At 39.8% G+C, this 20,117-nt stretch overlaps 1 protein-coding gene across 3 annotated transcripts in view; it reads left to right on the forward strand.

The window, feature by feature from the left end:
* Positions 1-587: 587 nt before the first annotated feature.
* Positions 588-20,117, forward strand: part of USH1C (USH1 protein network component harmonin) — a 100,695-nt gene continuing 81,165 nt past the window's right edge. Inside the window, exons 1-4 of one of the 3 annotated variants that reach the window (XM_073347369.1) lie at positions 588-835; positions 9,284-9,351; positions 12,062-12,205; positions 12,537-12,675. In XM_073347369.1, the coding sequence (XP_073203470.1) occupies positions 800-835; positions 9,284-9,351; positions 12,062-12,205; positions 12,537-12,675 (387 nt within the window). In that variant the 5' untranslated portion in view covers positions 588-799. The remainder of the gene's footprint in view (positions 836-9,283; positions 9,352-12,061; positions 12,206-12,536; positions 12,676-20,117) is intronic. The other 2 variants (XM_073347367.1, XM_073347368.1) reach the window with 2 other exon arrangements.

A 20,117-nucleotide genomic window follows, 5' to 3' on the forward strand; every position in this document is an offset into this window, starting at 1 on the left:
GACAACCCCAAGCATTCAGAAATCACGAATCAATGCAGCCCTAAGAAACAAACAGAAACCTACACTGGGTTCTCTTTTATTTGCCACCTGGTGCTGGAGCGTTTGAGCTTCAACTACAAAGGTTAAAAACTTCTTGTTTTTTATGAAAGCTGAAATGTCTGGAGTATTCACCTAGGGCTTTAAGAAAAACACTAAATTGATCAAATCCATCAGATTTGGCAATGCTGTCATGGACGCAGAGAAATGCTTGAAGACCTGGCTGAGTATACCCTAAAGGTTCAATCCCCCCCCCCCCCAAAAAAAACACCAAAACCCTTTCAAAATTTATTTTTTAAAAGAACACTCATGATTTGTAAGTCAATATCCCGGTTTGGGGAGCCCGCTTCGTGTTTGTTTGTTTTTGTTTTTTTAAACGATTGTTGCTGGTCACAGGGAAAAGGAAAAGAGTTACAAAAATGGGTGAGAAGGGGAGCGGAGCTTCAGCAGCTCTCTGTTGGTCAAGGCTCTCTCTGCTCGTTCGCTCGGCTTCTTGCGTGCCAGGGGTTACCGGCGGGAGAGGAGGGAGACGGGCTGGGCGCGGAGGGGAGCCAGGAGGAACTGGCGGTGGAGAGGGGACTGAAAGTGGTGAGCGCCCTGCTGAGCTGCAGGTGCCCTGTTGCCGCGCCGCTCCCTCTAGCGCACGGCCCGGGCTCTGCACCGCTCGCCCGTCTGCCGGGGACCAGGCGGAGCCGCAGGAGCAGCTGCCCGCGAGCAGGAAACAAGCCCGAGGAAAGCCGCAGCCTCGGGGCCCCCCATTGTCATGGAGCGGAAGGTGGCCCGGGAGTTCAGGCGCAAGGTAAGAGAGCAGCGCGCGCGGCAGCCCCGCTCTGCCCTTTGCAGTCGGTGACTTTCTCACCACACTGCCCGGCTCGGTGGCGGCTGCTCGCTGGGAGAGGCGAGGGGACATTTTGCTGGGACTGTGGACTCTTGGTATCAATTAACCCGGATCCTGGGGAGGGGAGTGAGCGTGAAGTGCTTGAAGCAGAACAAAGCATTTCTCCCAGAGCCCTGGGGAGAAAACCTCTCCCGGGGGACTGGGACTTCACTCCCGGGCAGCACTTCTAGTTCAAGGCACAGAAAGTCGCTGGCTTGATTGAAACGTGCCGGACAAGTTGGCTGGTTCCGTCTTCTATCTCTTGAATTTGACCTGGATTCCAGGGCTCCCAAACCGGGGCGGTGTAAAACAGACACCGTTAATTTGATAAATGTCACAGAAAAACACACAACATACTCCCTCAAGAGAAGAGGAGACTTTTCAAGTTGATTTAAAAATCCTTCAGAAAAAATAAGTGTCCCTTGGAAGATATGAGACTTGGCAAGTTGGCAGGGCTGCCTTTATTAAACAAAAGCTGTTTTGTTTCTTTCATCTGAGTCAAATCAAATCAATACTAGCCAGTTCACAATGGGGAAAGTAAACCCAGGCCTGAAAGCCCAAAGCCAAATAATCAACATTTGCAGGAACCAGCATTGATGGCCAGTGATGTTGAGGAATTCTGTTTGGTCTTTACTTTTATGTGTCCAGTAGGCCATGCGCAATTATGTGCAAATATTCTTTATGTATCTAGCAGCCCAATTTGCATGACAATGATTACAAATGTCTAATAAAATGTCTGCCTTGCTAACCATCATTGTCTCTAACTCTGCATTGGGTTGGGCAACAGATCTGATAGGCCTGTGTCTCTGAGGCAATAATTATGGTCTTGGACTATGGACCTATTCCCTTTCATGTTGGCAATAATTTATAAATCATCCTGGGTCCAGTTCTGCTAACAAATATTCATGCAAGTAATCTTTACTGTCAACATACTTCAGTGAAAGTAAATGGGATGAATGTGAGAGTAACGACTACCCACCTAAATAAAGAGTTTCAGGATGAGGCCTCTTGCTTAAACTGTTAAACCGCATGGTTTTAGTGATGCAGTAATATTAATTTTAATCTGTTTTGCATCAATAACGTCAAATATTTATTCTTTTGAGTTAGAACAGTAAAATATGCCCTTACACAGGTTCTGTGTTTCCTATCAATCAAATTACATTTGTATTTGATTTTGTAATGTTAATCAGTTCTTCCTTTCTACCAAGCAGAAGCCCTAAATGTAAATTATATCCCAACATATTGCCTAGTGCTTCGGTATCCTCTAACTCTTCTTAAAGGCCAGGAGAAACAAATGGACCCTGCAGTATGCCTTGAAAGTTTAACTTTCAAGTTGCATTATTTCAGTTGCATTACAGTTTTTGAGATCACATAGCTCTGATATTTTTCACAATATTTTTTCTACAGAATAAATAAATCTCAACTGAATATCAGATTACTATGCACATATAATTAAAATATTTTGTGAGTGATACATTTTATTAATATTGTAAATTACAAGCAAAGAAATGTCATAGATTTAAATAGTGTGAAAACAATCCACAAGGAAATTATTTACTTAGTTGTATCCTAGGATTTAAAATTACACAACTGTAGTAAGTATTCCCTGAAATAATGAGTACATAGTATCTCCATATTAACAAACCCTATTTTGTGACTTTGTTAATAATGTTTTATTTCTTAATGAAAGTGTCTGCATTTATTTTTCAAAGCATTCTCTGTAACTGCATCAAGGTAATATGAACTCTGAGACGTGATCTTGTGACATTTGACACTTCAAGTAATAGCTTATATATACCCTTATGCAAAGGACAGCTCTAATTAACTTATGTTAAACAACCAGGCCACAGATGTTCATTGTACCAAAACTCCTTAGAATCAATTTGTTTTCCAATTTGTCAGAATTTAGAAAGGGCAGGAAATATCACACTGTTCATTATTGGTTTGTTTGCATCCCTTCTAGGTTTAATGGAGCATTTATTGAAGTTCATTTAGGAAAAAATAATAATTTCCATTTGCCACGGTGTGTTCATACTTACATAAAGTATCTTTCTGTCTCTGCATTGGTCTAGTAATAATGCATTTGATTTTTAAACCTGTAATGCCTGCACTGATAGTAACAGGAATTGCTAGAATGGATTAGACCAATGGTCAAAAATCCTATCTCTGACAGTGGCCAGTACTAGATGCTTCTGAGGAAAGAAACTCCAATAATGGGCAATTATGGAACAACCTGCTCCTAAGGGAAGTTTTTTCCTGATGCCTGCCAGACGTTGGCCTACTCCCTGAAATACAAGGATTTACATTCCTTTTGTTTTTTTAGTGTCTAACGTAACTGTGAATGTTCTCTTTATCCATATAAACGTCCGATACTCTTTAATCCTACAGGTTTTTGGCCTCAGTGATATCCTGTGGTAGCAAGTTCCACTGATTAATTATGCAATGCGACAACAGTGTTTTCTTTTATCAGTTTTAAATTTGCTTCCTTTTAATTGCATGGAATTCCTTCTTGTTCTTTGTATTTTAAGGGTGCAAATTGAAGTACTCAGATGATCTTCTCTGTACTACTCATTATTCTCTATAATTCTGTCCTAAATCTCTGACTTGGACTCCTAAGTAAGTTAACCAATTCCAATCTGTCCAGACTCTTTTCATATTGGAAGTTTTTCCATGCCTCAGGTTTCATCATCTGTCTCTGATTGCCTTCTATATCTGCTATATCCTTTTGAGATAGGATAAGCATATAAATAAATTGATTTATACAATGACATTATAACATTTTCAGTATTATGCATCCTGACATGTTGTTTGGTTGGGTTTGTTGACTGCACTGGTTTTCACTGAGCTAATTTTTATATCAATAAATACTATAGGTTGAGTAAGTGTGACATCCTACTCTTCCTCACCACCCAATGAAAAACCTCCTCTCATGGATTGGCAACTGGCTAAAAGATAGGAAACAAAGGGTAGGAATAAATGGTCAGTTTTCAGAATGGAGAGGGGTAAATAGTGGTGCCCTCCAGGGGTCTGTTCTGGGACGAGTCCTATTCAACATATTCATAAATAGTCTGGAAAAGGGGCAAAATTTGCAGATGATCATACAAAACAGCTCAACATAGTTAAGTCCCAGGCAGACTGCGAAGAGATACAAAAGGATCTCCCAAAATTGGGTGACTGGGCAACAAAATGGCAGATGAAATTCAGTGCTGATAAATGCAAAGTAATGCACATTGGAAAACATAATCCCAACTATACGTATCAAATGATGGGGTCTAAATTAGCTGTTACCACTCGAGTGAGAGCTTGGTGTCATTGTGGATAGTTCATCCACTCAATGTGTAGTGGCAGTCAAAAAAGCAAACAGAATGTTGGGGGTAGATAATAAAACAGAATATATCATGTTGCCTCTATAAATCCATGGTATGCACACATCTTGAATACTGCATGCAGATGTGATCATCCCATCTCAAAAAGATGTATTGGAATTGAAAAAGGTTCAGAAAAGACCCCTAATAATTTTTGTTGCTATGGAACAGCTTCCATGTGAGGAGAGATTAATAAGATTGGAACTTTTCATCTTGGAATAGAGACAACTAAGGGGGTATATGATAGAGGTCTATAATATCATGGCTGGTATGGAGAAAGTAAATAAGGAAGTGTTATTTATTCCTTCTCGTAACTCAAGAACTAGGGACCACGAAATGAAATTAATAGGGAGCAGGTTTAAAACAAACAAAAGGAAGTATTTCTTCACACAACGCACAGTCAACCTGTGGAACTCTTTGCCAGAGGATGTTGTGAAGGCCAAGACCATAACAGGGTTAAAAAAAGAACTAGATAAATTAATGGAGGATAGGTCCATCAATGGCTATTAGCCAGGATGGGCAGGGATGGTGTCCCTGGCCTCTGTTTGCCACAAGCTGGGAATGGGCAACAGGGGGTGGATCACTTGATGATTAACTGTTTTGTTTATTCCTTCTGGGGCACCTGGCACTGGCCGCTGTCGGAGGACAGGATACTGGGCTAGATGGAGCTTTGGTCTGACCCAGTATGGCCATTCTTATGTTCTTAAAAGCAAGGAAATGTCAATTTATGGGACATCTCTTCACCATGAGCTAACACTCACATAATACATTTTTCACATCTTTTACCTCCAACAGATAAGGAAACATACTAATCTCCCTTACAACATATGTAACAGAAAACTTTAATTACAATTTCAACAACATTCGCAAATAAGCAGGGAAGACATCTGTGCACAAGAGGGTGACCACATAGCAAGTGTGAAAAATCGGGACGGGGGTGGGGGGTAATAGGAGCCCATATAAAAAAAAGCCCCAAATAGCGGGACTATCCCTCTAAAATCAGGATATCTGGTCACCCTAGTGCACAAGTATGCAGTGTGTTACGTGATTGTGGTGGAAGTCTGAGTTGAACACTGTACTGATGGAGATGAACTTGTAGTGTGTTTCTTTCTCCATTGAAGCAGAAGGAGGTTCTTTGTGAACATGCAAAATCCATGACCATCAGTGAAAATATGATGTGTGGGAATTACGGTAGTAAAAAGATTAAAAACGGTATGTAGCAAAATCTGTATGGCCAGACAGTGTAGCCTTAAGTGCGTGTGGGGGATCTTTTCCTAGAAGTTTTTTTTTAGGCTGATGTTGTCTTCTGCTGCTTCTTACGTCTGTTTTTGTTTGCAATAAAATGTTTTTTTTACAGCAGCAAATAAAAGCAAATCTATTTAATGTTTAATTAAAATCAAAATGTTTTAATTCAAATCTATTTAATGTTTAAGTAATTAATCAAAAATTTAGGTCACATGTTAGGGGAGTGTATTTTTCAAAGCAGTGACTCAGAAAATGAATAAAGCTCATGGTGGGTAACCAGCTGAATATGAGCTTGTAATGCAATGTGGTGGCTTTAAGAGAGCAGGTGCTATCCTTGGACATTTAAACAGGGGCCTATCTAGTAGAAGTAGAAAAGTGGGAAGTATTATTACCACTGGTTATATAGCATCAGGGACACCGTTAGTGGAATGCCATGTCCAGTTGTGTCCCCACTTTTTAAGAAGAATATTGGCAAATTGGAAAGGATTCAGAAAAGAACTAAAGGAATTATTTGAATTCCGGAAAAAACTGTATGTATAGCGGGAGGCTGTAAAGGTCAATCTGTTTAGCTTATCAAAGAGACTGTTAGGATGGTGGCTTGATCATAGTTTATAATACCTACATGGGGAAGAGATTTCTGGCAGTCAAGGGCTTTTTAAGTTAACAGACAAAGGCATAACAAGAGCCAATGGACAGAAGGCGAAGCTAGACACGTTCAGATGAGAAATAAGGAACAGGTTTTTAAGAGTGAGGGTATTAACCATTGGAACACCTTACTAATGGATGTAGTGAATTCTCCATCACTTGAAGTCTTGGATTTTTCTAAAAAAAAAAAAAAAAAAAAGCTGTCGCTCAACCAGAAGTTATGGGTTTGATGCAGGAATCACCGGGTGAAATTATATTGCCTGTGTTATGCAGGAAGTCAGAGTAGATTATATTAACGATCCTTCTGGCCTTAAAATCTATGGAACCGTATATCCCTGTTTCTCCTCTCAATTGTCTTCCATGTTTTTATTTCTTAAGGATTAGATAGGTATAAAAGGCTGATATTTTGTGTTGTTAGGCCAAATCCATTCTGGGAAGAGCCCCTAACAGGCACCCATTGTGATAGGCAAAGTGCACGTGTCACAAAAGAGTGGCTGTTCCAACAAGCTTACAACATAAGCAAATGACAAGAGACAACAGATGGATACAACGATCCAGTGAGTGGGGGAGACAAGGCTGCTAGAAAATGGCAATGTTGAATGGAAAACACTGCAGTTGCAGCACAGGAGCTGCCTAGTTTTCAATCAAGTGTTTTGTCGATATCACAGGAGAGAGGAATTTTAAAGATGATACCAGGCGTGGCTGTGCAGATTTTTATGGGGAGTTTCTTCCTTGCATAAGAGGTAGTATGTGACAGAGCACAAAGGTGTTGGAGGGGAAAATTTGATGAGCAGGCACTACAGGCTGGTATTGCTGGGAGGGTTTAGAGTTTATAGGTAGAGTTTCATAGATCGAAGGCCAGAATGGATCATTAATAGGTAGGGCAGACCCCAGCCATGAAAATCTTAAAGGTGAAGAAAAAGCAGCGTATGTTTGCAGTGCAAAAGTGGAAGCCAGTGGAGGGTTGTAGATTGGGAGGGGGCGTGTGACACAGTCAGAGCAACAGGCCAAGAAAATGATCCTAGAAGCAGCATTTTGAATGGACTTACTACCTTTTTGTCAAGCATGCCTTTGTCAAGGCCAGAGAGAAGGAGGTAGTGATCGTCAAGTCATGAAATGATGAAGGTTTTGATGAGAGTTGTGGTGGAATGGACAGAGAGAAAAGGCTGGATGTTGTGTTAGAATAAACAGCAAGATTTAGACACTTGTGTTCTTCCCTCCCACTGCTGAAAACTGGGAGGAGAGGGGGACATGCCACCTCCACCTAAAACTAAACATATGGCAGCTACAGCCCCATGACTAGACATGGCAGAATTCAGTTTTGGTTTTTTATATATATAATTTTGATGGATAATATCAATGTTTATTTGTAAAGATTTTTTTTCCCAATTCTTATGAATTTTAAATTTTCACAGTTTTGGGAAATTATGGAGGTGGGACAATGCGGGGGTCAGACAATAATTATTTAATGACATTTGATGTTGAGATTCAAAAAGTTAAAGCTTTGTCACTGTTAAAACACAAATTGTCAACATCGCATGTCAAAATATATAAAGTAAATATCCTTAAATCAAAGTCTAGTAACCAGCATTTTTCTTTCTTTGCCTATCTGTAAATTTCTATTATTGTCAATGGAAATATATTTTTGTCCGTTTGTGTGTACGGTGAAATTGACATTTATTGACCATCTTTCCAAGCCTACCCATGATGCACAGCACATTGTGTAAGTAGTGTACCATTTCTACAGGGTCTGTCCTCCAGTCAGACAGGGAGAAGGGTTGCTGTTTTGGGTCTGAGGTCTGTTGGGAGAATTTATTAGTGGTTTGGACATATTTCTCAAGAGTCTTAAGCACCCTTCTATGGCACCTTAGCCAGAAGCAGTGCTTAGGTCCATTGTACCAGATTTTGTGTTGAATTTACACCCAATGTGAAAACCCGTGGAGGTCAGTTGATCGGTGGAGAATTTGGCTCATTGTATAGCACCAACTTATGAGTGCGACCATGTTATTAGATTTTTACACACATTTTCTTTCCTGGATTCTGAAGTTCACTGGGGCAATTTGCTCATTTATACTGTCAGTCAAACAATCTTGCCCTGTGCATAGGTGTCTAACTTTTAATTGTGCAGTAAGTGTTTTGTTGCAGGGGAAAAAAGTCCCAGACAATCAATTATATATGGAATCATGTTGGTTTCGGAGGACAAGAAGAGATTTATAATGCAACGTGAAGCATTCATTTAACTTAAAATGTAATGCAAAGATATTGAAAACCTAGAATAAAAGGAATATGCTTAAACATTCACATTTGTCCTTGGACTTTTTGTCACAGTAACTTTTCCTTTACCTTAGATGTAAATTATGTTTTCATAAACATTAATCTTGTCTAAAAGCAAAATTTCTGTGATGTAATCTGCTGTTGCAAAGGAGGCCAGTGGGTTTTCATGGGTTTCACAGAAGACAGAAATTGGCATGTGACAGATCTGAACTTTTTTAAAAATTTTATTTTAGTGCAGGTAGCAAAGTGGAAGCCTTGTAATCTGACACTAGTTTAAGTGAATGCACTGTTACAGAGTGAGGAACTAATGAATAGCAAGCAGCCAGCTCTGTCACAGTACCAGAGCCAAGAGGAAGAATCTAGGATAGTGGGTAGTTTACCTAACAATATCTGAGAGATGCGAAAATCAGAACTTTAAAGCCACTTAACATATAGTATAGTTATCTTGATTGTGACGTTTCTGGTTGTGAAAGCATGTGCTATATTAATGAATGGCCAAAAAGGTTTCTGAAAATATTTATTCAACAATACAGTCGTTATAAGGTAAGATAAGCTTGTGATATTACAGCATGCTGTACTAAATGGAATACTAGCTTTCAAAATCTGTGGTGACAGGTTTTGGACATGGTACTAAATCCGTCAGTGTTTAAAAAAAAAATCAGCCTTGCCTTAGGTTTCAAATTCTAAAGTAATATTGCCTTTCAGAGATCTTATTTGTGTATTAGATGACTTTCCCCATTGAAATCATTGTCCCTTTGCTCAGGAATTTGTGACTGTCATATACATTCAACATTTGTAGCTATTTAGTCATAGAATTACAAGGATGTTCTTGTATTTTCAGGTTGACTTGCTTATTGACAATGAAGCAGAGAAGGATTACCTTTATGATGTGCTACGGATGTACCACCAGTAAGCTCTAACATCAGACTTTTAAAAGCAGTTATAGATCCACTGCATTTGTTATTTAAAGATTAAACAGCTAAAATCTAATTTAAACAATAATCCTAAATGTAGTCTGTAGAAAACTAGCTGAAGTAATACTTCCTAGTTTTATTTAACAAAGTCCTATACTTCTGCAATTCGGTACATAAGAAATGAGCATGGTTTTAAGTTTGATCATAAAGTTATTTTGTTTGTGATGACTTACCAGTTACATAAATAAATGGAAACTTGATAGTTTATAACAGGAAAAAATCATGAGCATCTTTCATAGGAAAGAGCAAAATTGTTTGACCAGTCAGTTTGCTTATTTTATTTGATTTTTAGATTCACTCTTTTTATAAATCTCTCCAACATGCGAAAATACTTTGGACTGTTTTAGCAGAAAGACTATGAATAAATTCAACCTGGAAATCTTTGTCCTGCACGTTGCAGCGTTTTGTTTTTCTATAACATAATGACAAAAACATCAGTTACAAGATATCAGGTCAATTATTCATTCCAGTGACACCTGTGTAAATCAATGGAATTACTGTGCATTAACGTCAGTGCAACTGAGATCGGCATCTGGGCCACTGTTTCTTAAAGAAGATGAGAATATTTTTTCCACACTTCATAGCTCAATGGTTCTGATGGACATAGTTTCCATTCATATCTTAATTAATAGCATCTCAATGGAGTGAAATGTAGAAGTTTCTAAATTTCCATGTGGTCTTTGTACTGAGGTACCGTTTTGTATGCCCTCAGCTGCATATCCGATTCAGTTTCACTGAGGTCTGTCTAATTGCTTCTCCATTCATAAAGCATTGCCTGTTGCTTGTGAAACCAGTATGAAACAGTAGCTGTTAATTATTTAAAACTTCCTTACAGTTACAAAATTAACAAATATCTCCACCATTAACTTTTCCCCACAAGTTCAGAAATTGTACCGAGTTTTAAGTAAAATATCAAATGCTACTATTGAGGTTTATTGAATGATCTTAACTTTTTTATTTATTATGAAGTACGGCAGCAAAAAAAAGTAAGACAAATACATATTGTGACCAACAGCTAGGATTTGTTTCACTCTGAATACTCCTTTCAAATAAGTTTAAATATTTGGGGATATAATCCTATTATGATGTGTATTAGTTTCTATTAATATTAGTGGGTTACATGCACATCAAGAAAAGTAATATGCAGGGTACCTAAATGCTGTGATGATAGATACCTGATAGTGAATAGGTAGATATGGGCCAAGTTCTGTTGTCTATTGTGCTCCATTCAAGCCAATGGAGTTGTTCCAGATTCACACTGGTGTGACATGACAACATAATCTGGCCCTATGACTATGTCTCAAAATTGATGAAGTTAGTAACAAGAACTCTTAGGTGGAACTCAACGAAAATAAGCAGTTTTCTGTTCATGCTGGTTCCAACTGTCTTACATAGTTCAGGGGTGGGCAAACTTTTTGGCCCGAGGGCCACGTCGGGCTTGCGAAACTGTATGGAGGGCTGGGTAGGGAAGGCTGTGCCTCCCCAAACAGCTTGGCCCTGCCCCCTCCCACTTCCCATCCCCTGACTGCCCCCCTAAGAACTCCCGACCCATCCAATCCCCCCTGCTCCTTGTCCCCTAACCACCCCCGGGACCCAACCCCCTATCCTACCCTCCCGTCCCCTGACCGCCCCCCCCCCGAAATTCTGCCTCATCCATCTGCCCCCTGCTCCCGGTTCCCTGACTGCCCCGACCCCTATCCACACCCCAGCCCCCTGACAGCCCCCCCCCCCGGGACTCCTATGCCTATTCAACCTCCCTGTTCCCTGTCCCCTGACTGCCCCTCCCGAACCTCCACCCCATCCAACCCCCACCCCCCTTATCATGCTGTTCAGAGCAGCAGGAGCTCACAGCCCCGCCGCAGCCAGCCACGCTGTCCAGCAGGAGTGGTGGCCCAGAGCGCTGGTGGTGTGGTGCGCTGAGGCTGCAGGGGAGAGGGGCCGGCGGGGGAAGGGAGGTGGGCGAGGCTCAGGGGCTGGGCAGGACGGTCCCATGGGCCGGATGTGGCCTGCAGGCCATAGTTTGCCCACCTCTGATATAGTTATATGATTTCACCGCCACTGAATTTCACTTTGTTTTGAGTTCAAATGAGCTGGAAATTCAAACATACTTAGCTGCAACCACTCAGTTCCATGTGGCTTTTTCAGATTGCAACTATACATCTATCTCCTGAATCCATGGAGAGAAGAAGTTTGCTGACAACATGGCCCAGGTTCACGAAAAAGGTTTGCAAATGTGGACAGAGTTTCAGGGTTGAAATGAAATCTAAACCTGGTGAAGAAGTTTACCTGCTTTTGAATGTCATGACCAAAGATTTACATAGGTCTGTTGGTATTTCTGAGAATAAAGCTAACTAAAGATGTCTTCCTTACAGTATTGACAAGACATTTGTGGATTAAAGAATTACACAGACTATGTGGACATGAATTTACTTGAATTAGAAAAATATCTTTACACTAGTTTTATTTTTAAATGATACAGGAAAAACATATCCCTTGCTTATGATTGGTCTTCAGCTACATAAAGAACCTTTTAAACAAATCTCTCTCTCTCATAAAATCCAGTCTTAGTATGAGGTACAAACAGCAAATATAATCTTGTTAGTATTTTGATCACCCAGTCCTGTTTTCTCAATGTATTTTTATAGATCCATGAATCTCCCAGTACTGGTAGGGGACCTAAAGCTTGTGATTAATGAACCAAGTAGATTGCCGCTGTTTGACGCCATCCGTCCCCTTATCCCATTAAAACATCAGGTGGAATATGATCAGCTGACGCCTAAACGATCAAGGTACATGTAGAACAATGTAGGTCACATGAACACAAGCAGGAATTCTTGATTGAAAAGTAATTTATTCAGCCACGTTTTGATGAATAAAATATCTATATCCTGTGCATGCTATCACAGACACTGAAGTTGTCTTAGATGTAGTTCTTTGGGGACTGAATTTATTGTTTGGACTGAAATGTGTCTGTTGAAAATATTAGTCACATATTCTCTTTTCAGGTCTAAGCATGACAACTGAAAATATTTTAAGCAGTAACTTAAATACTTAAAATGAAGCTTCAGTTGTCACAACTTGTCATACTGTTGTTCATTGCGATACATTCCACATTTACAGAAAGCTGAAGGAAGTGAGACTGGATCGTTTGCATCCTGAAGGGCTTGGAATAAGTGTGCGAGGAGGACTGGAATTTACTTGTGGCCTCTTTATCTCCCAACTAATTAAAGGTGGACAAGCAGACAGTGTTGGGCTTCAGGTAAGAAAACACATTCTTGGTCATACTGCTGTAACAAGCCCTCTTATTATGATCTGAAGAAAGAATCCAGTCAGAAATGTTCTTTAATCTCTTTATGTAACTGTCACTAAGGAATTTACGCTTTTAAGTTTTTTTTCCTTTTTAATCAAATCCATGAAATGTGGTAAATCAGCCAGTGCTATTAATATTTTCCTCTTCCTCCCAACCCCTTATTATTATGTAAACCAAAAATTCTTTTTCATGTTTGATTGTATATGCCAGTTCTGAAGAATGGCATAAAAGGAGGATTATGTGAGGCACCTGAATTCACGCTTTATATCCAGCAATATCCAAATGTAAAATACATTCAACAGAAGATCTTCTATAACTGGAAAACATAAGAACCTTTCAAGTTGCGAAAAGCCTAATAAATGTAGGACACAACACTTAAAATAAAGGATAAACAATGAAAATCAGGAATAACCATTTAAAAAATGTAAATTTTGCCTAATAGGGAAATAATCTCTTAAATGCAATTAGATTTTAATTTTAAATTTCATTTATATCTTACTATTGTTTAATATTTATATTGTGGTAATGTCTAAAAGCAAATCAGGTTAGAACCCAAGTGCACTAGGTACTGTAAAAACACATAATAATAGCTTCTTCTGTGGATAAATTCCTGGGATAAATAATGCAGTAAAACCAGTTCTTTTGAAGACAAAAAATATGGATGTGGTGATGTACAAAGAAAAAAGGGCTAATACCAAATGAAGAGTAGAAAAATGTGCATCATTTCTTGTTCCTCCTCCTTGTTCACACATACATCTTAACTGGGTGAAAGAGAGAAAATTGTGAATGAAAATGTCTATCAAGCCATATGCTGGACCTCTCTTTATCAGACATAAGAATGCTTAAACTATCTAACTGGAGGGGAGTGTGGTAAGCGTAGATGTTTGTGAGTAGGATGGAGTGTTGCTGATTTATTCTTTCTGGCTAATTTTGATTATGAGGGGAATAAGTTGCTGGACGTGCTGGCTTCTATGGATTATATTTAATATTTGCCCCAAATGAATCAGATTAGGCCCCAAATGAATCAGATTAGGTACTTCTTAATTTGATATTTAAATGGAATAAAATAAAATAGTGCACCTTCTTACAATCCCTTTCCCGAAGATTCATATGCATCACAGGCTACATGTAGTCACAATTGGCCTGCCCAATTCAGGTAACTCACCCAGAGACTTTTTTTTTTTTTTTTTTTTTTTAAGATTTTAAACAAATGTTCGTGTGTGTGTATATATATCCATCTACTAAACCAGAGTCACTGTTAGATTAGTCCCATATACTGGATATAGAGAAAGTGATTCAGCTCCAAGATCTTAATTTTGTAGCTCTCCTTCATGACTGGTGCAGAAAAATTTGCCAAGAGATACAAGCCTGAGGCACACTTGTTGTGGACTGTGGTCAATCAACAACTCACTTCTCCATCAGGAATTTGCTAGAAGAGGAATACCAGAAGCAGATCTTAATCTATCATTCAGGAGCTAGCCGTGTGAGCTGTTCTAGGCATTCAGAAAGGGGAGAGTGGACAGCTGACACATTCTCAACCTGTGGTCAGTTCATTCGAAGTGTTCTCACTCTTCTCTTCATTCATTGCAAGAACAGGGAAAGCAAGACAGAGGACAGTCACATCTGGAAGATACTAATGTGACTGAACAGTAATGAACTTAATGGCAACTATATAAGCTGTCGAACTAACACATTCATGTAGTGCTACTAATCACTTGTCTCCTATTCACCAGTTGTCTCAAACCAATACCAGTCATTTGATGCAGTCTAGGTAAGGTTGTTTTCAGCCAACCTTGATTCGGAAATGCACTCAGATGCTGTGCTCTTGGAAGATGGAAGCTTGTTAAGGCAACCCATTCATTCTTCTTGGTGAAAGTGCAAGTGGGAAGGGCAGCAATCGCTTCACCTAATATTTGACTGCCCTAGTATTCCACATTGATTCATTGTCTCTTGTGAGTCTTCGCAGGAGCTCTGAGCCAGGTTGTACCAAGCACACAGTAGTTCAGAACTCCATTTCTGTTTCTCAGACACAGACAAAGTGTGAATAAAGAAAAAAAAGATCCCTGAATATGTTACTGTGAATGTATTAGACTTCAATTATATGTATTAATATGAACAGGTGGTGTTTTGCTGCTAATCTAACTGTCTTGCTTGGGTTTGTTGATATTATGTGGTAAGGATCAGCTTAAGGTGCCTCCATAATAGGCAGCACTAGCCACTTTCTAAAACCAAGTGAATAAGGAGAATTGACAGGCTGTTCATTGTTCTAAATTGCTGTCTCATGGTAAAGCCAACTGCTTCTGAAATTTCACCCATCTGCATTATTTAGCTAAATCTCTACACTTTTTTATTCCAAAAATGCAGTCTGAGAAAAGGTTTAATGATCTTTTATCATAAAATCAGTTTTAGCCCCCGTTTTTTTTATCCTAATTCATTTCTCATGATGATTATTCCTTGAAGTGGTTTCTGCATTTCTAAATGTTTGTATAGTCAATGAATTTGACTGAAACATTTGAAGTTTTGACCTTTTTTCTATGACTTTCTGATTTTTCTGAATGAAGAGCATTTATCCTTTTCATGTTTTATTGTTTCTTCTCTGTTTTGTGCTGCTTTCTCAGATACTCATATCTATGAGGATTCTCTTGAAAAGAAAGGTTTTGAGATTAGTATGAATAATGAAAGGAGAAGAAATATACAAAAACAGAAATTTGAAATGGTCAGCGTGACTATCTTATTTTAATCATGACACAAGTTCTCTTTCTTGAAATGTAAAGGCAAAATAAAGGTATTATCTAACTTCATGCTGTTACAGCCTTTATTAGGAATTTTTCTACAATGCATTGGATGTGTTGACAAGTATATAGGATGCCCTATACAACCTAATTCTCCATTGCCTTGCACCTTGAAAAAATACTGCCACTCCATTTTACACACACGGCACTCTCACTTTGCATGTTGTAAATGACTACACAAGATGTAAGGTAATAGAGAAGGAAACTGAAAACTTGGTCAGATATCCCATCATTACATTACCTCTTTAATGAGAGATGCTACATGCCGTAATAATTGGGCTCAATGGGACATAAAAACATTGTGGTATCAGTCTTAATTCTGAACTTCCTTGGTTTTGTAAGTCAGGGCTTTAGTATTACTACTGGAATGGCAAGAGCCATTCTGAGACAACCTAGAACCTTGGTTTCAGAGTGGTAGCCATGTTAGTCTGCATCAGCAAAAAGAATGAGGCGTACTTGTGGCACCTTAGAGACTAACAAATTTATTTGGGCATAAGCTTTCATGGGCTAACACCCACTACATCAGATGCATGGAGTGGAAAATACAGTAGGAAGATATATACACAGAGAACATGAAAAGATGGGAGTTGCCATACCAACTCTAACGAGACAAATCACTTAAGGTGGGCAGGAGGAAAAAAAAACGTTTGTAGTTATAATCAGGATGGCCCATTTCAAACAGTTGACAAGAAGGTGTGAGTAACAGTAGGGGGAAAAGAAAAGGAGGACTTGTGGCACCTTAGAGACTAACAAATGAGCATGGGGAAATAATTTTTGTTTGTGTAATGACCCATCCACTCCCAGTCTTTATTCAAGCCTAATTTGATGGTGTCCAGTTTGAAAATTAATTCCAATTCTGCAGTTTCTCGTTGGAGTCTGCTTTTGAAGTATTTTTGTTGAAGAATTGCCACTTCTTTTAGGTCTGTAATTGAATGTCCAGGGAGGTTGAAGTGTTCTCTGAATGGTTTTTGAATGTTATAATTCTTGATGTCTGATTTGTGTCCATTTATTCTTTTGCATAGAGACAGTCCAGTTTGGCCAATGTACATGGCAGACGGACATTGCTGGCACATGGTATATATCACATTGGTAGATGTGCAAGTGAACGAGTCCCTGATGGTGTGGCTGAAGTGATTAGGTCCTATGATGGTGTCCCTTGAATAGATATGCGGACAGAGTTGGCAACGGGCTTTGTTGCAAGGATAGGTTCCTGGGTTAGTGTTTTTGTTGTGTGGTATGTGGTTGCTGGTGCGTATTTGCTTCAGGTTGGGAGGCTGTCTGTAAGCAAGGACTGGCCTGTCTCCCAAGGTCTGTGAGAGTGAGTGATCGTCCTTCAGGATAGGCTGCAGATCCTTGATGATGCGCTGGAGAGGTTTTAGTTGCGGGCTGTAGGTGATGGCTAGTGGAGTTCTGTTACTTTCTTTGTTGGGCCCATCCTGTAGTAGGTGACTTCTGGGTCCTCTTCTGGCTCTGTCAATTTGTTTCTTCACTTTAGCAGGTGGGTATTGTAGTTTTAAGAATGCTTGATAGAGATTTTGTAGGTGTTTGTCTCTGTCTGAGGGATTGGAGCAAATGCAGTTAAGCCTGACTGTAGACAATGAATCGTGTGATGTGGTTTGGATGAAAGCTGGAGGCATGTTGGTAAGTATAGCGGTCAGTAGGTTTCCGGTATAGGGTGGTGTTTATGTGACCATTGCTTATTAGCACTGTAGTGTCCAGGAAGTGGATCTCTTGTGTGGATTGGTCCAGGCTGAGGTTGATGGTGGGTTGGAAATCGTTGAAATCCTGGTAGAATTCCTCAAGGGCTTCTTTTTCATGGGTGCAGATGATGATGTTGTCATCAAGGTAGCGCAAGTAGAGTAGGGGCGTTAGGATATGAGAGCTGAGGAAGCGTTGTTCTAAATCAGCCACAAAAATGTTGGCATACTGTGGGGCCATGCGGTAGCAGTGCTGCTGACTTGAAGGTATACATTGTCCCCAAATGTGAAATAGTTGTGGGTGAGGACAAAGTCACAAAGTTCAGCCACCAGGTTTGCCATGATGTTATTGGGGTTACCGTTCCTGATGGCTTGTAGTCCATCTTTGTGTGGAATGTTGGTGTAGAGAGCTTCTACATCCTCAGTGGCTAGGATGGTATGGACTCACCTGAGTGTGACTTAACCCCATAAAGATGTAGACTAACCTTTCAGTATCCTGAAACTGTGCTACTGATCTCAAACATGTAAGGATTCAAAATAGATCAGAAGGAAGTTGAATTAAAACAAAAGCAAATAGCAAACTAATATAATGACACAAGAAAGTAAAGGAATGCTGAAATGAGGGCGTCTTTCCAGTGTTCAGTATATGTTCACCCTTTCAAAAAGTATTTAAATAGTTCCTCTCTGTGTGCAGACATAACTTCCACCAATGTTAAAAATAATGTGCATTTTTTGATAGGAGTCTATTAATAGATTTTAAGGTCAGAAGGGACCATTATGATTGTCTGGTCTGACCTTTTGAATAACCCAGGCTATAGGAATTTACACACCACTCCTGCATTGAGCCCAGTAACTAGTGGAGGGACTAGTGAATATCTTTTTAAAAGACATCCAATCTTGATTTGAAGACTTTAATTCATGAAACAGCCAAAGCACAGCAGTGGTTTGGCCATTCCCCCTTTTTCCAGGCCATAACGACTACCCTGAAGTAGGGCCACTATATGCCTACGCATCTCCTAACACAGCATTAGATTTAACAGGAGTAGATTATCTAACTAATAATGTACATTAGAACGGCTAGATACTATCTATTAAAGAGAGTGGCTCAGTTTCAGCATTGGTGTAAGCAATGTTCCATTGACTGAAAAGTTTTTAATATGTTAACTAATAACTGGGTTAAATATGTACAATAATCAGGAGGTGCTAAAATATATATTCCTGAAGCATATCTTTCAGGGCTGTTACTTTAAACTCAGTGAAAACACCTGCATTATTGTTTTTTATTTTGTTTTAAGGCCATGAATCAATTAAAATGGGGTCTTGTTGACTCAGGGGATTTGTAAGGGGATTTGTAATGGGATAATGAAGACTTTAATCTCTAGGTCACTGATTTGGATTTGACCACGGCCACTGGTGACTGAAAATTGTTACAGTCAGATGGTGATTTTGTGGTCTATGTAAAAAAAAGAGTTGGTGATTCTGATTCCAGTTTGAAGCCTTTATGTCAGGGGTTTTCAAACTAGGGGTCATGGCACCTCAGGGGGGTCACAAGCTGTCGGCTCCATGGGGCTGTCAGCCCTGAGCAGGCCATATGTGGGGCTGACAGCTCCAAGCCCCCGTTAAATAAAAATTAAATTAAAACCCCCGTTTTTAATTTATGAGGGTCATACTCAGAGGCTTGCTGTGTGAAAGGGTCACCAATACAAAAATTTGAGAACCACTGAAACTTTCTATGTCATGAAAAGCATCATCAAAATTGGGAATGCAGAGCTTTGTTTACAATCTGATCAGAGACGCCAAGGGCAGAATATACATAGAAAGTGAACGACTTTCACCCTTACAATTGGTCCTTGTAAATCAGAGTTGAAACACAAGTAGGTCAGGTTATCCCTCTTCTTGAGTTAAGCACAACAGAGGGCTCAAGGAGAAGTGACTTTACATCACCTTTGCACCTCTCCTGGTCTAGAAGCAGCTTGGGGCCATTTTGACCCCTAATGCAGATTAAAGTAGCCTGAAGGTTGCCCTAATTTGGGCCAGTCCAGCAGCCAGGAATAGCCAGAATATAGGGAGTCCCCAGCTATTGCCCTACATCCCCTCTCTTAGGAACACTCCCATATTGTGCATTGTGTGAAGAGGCTGGAGATCTGAAAATGCAACTGGAGACAAGGAGGACCCCTCTCCTAGCTACCTTTACCAGGGATGGCAGCTAAATAGGAGGAAAATAAACTAGCATGGCCCTCAGGGATTTGATGCACCAGTAGAACTGGAGCTGCAAAACCAGAAGTGGCAGAGGACTGTCAAGAGCAATTGAAACAAAAATCGCACCTCTAATTGACATGAGTGATACTAGTGCAAAAATTCTGTTTAGGCCAGACCAAACTCTAAGTGGCTCTGCAGTGTGCTACCACAGAACTGAGATTTTTCACTGTGGCATTGCACTCCATCACACTAGGTTCATCCTTTCTCTGAATATACTGGATTTCTATGAACTACAGTTTTCTGCAACTTGCAAGGCTCACAAGGCTGTGAGGATATTTTGTGTAGCACTAGGCCTGAATTCTTTTTATTTTGGACTGATTTATCTTGATTCTCACCAAGGCTCCATTTAACCCAATGGAAAATAATTTATTCTAAATGGAAATTGTTTATTTTGTAAAGATTATACGTGGGATAAACCCAAAAGTCCAAAGACATTCAAATACCATGTTTATGGTTAAATGGATCACCCTGACCTACAGAAATAGCCATGGGAGGCAGGACTGAGATGAGTGAAAACCTTGCAAAGATTCTATTACTGAGTTTTCGTAGAATCATTCCGCTGGGGGGCAGGGATCACTCACCTATCCCATCTGCCTAAAACAAGCAGTGATTCCCTGAAGATTCCTCAGACCCCTTCCCAAAG

This window comes from Lepidochelys kempii, chromosome 6, assembly GCF_965140265.1.
Source record: "Lepidochelys kempii isolate rLepKem1 chromosome 6, rLepKem1.hap2, whole genome shotgun sequence".
Classification (NCBI taxonomy): domain Eukaryota; kingdom Metazoa; phylum Chordata; order Testudines; family Cheloniidae; genus Lepidochelys; species Lepidochelys kempii.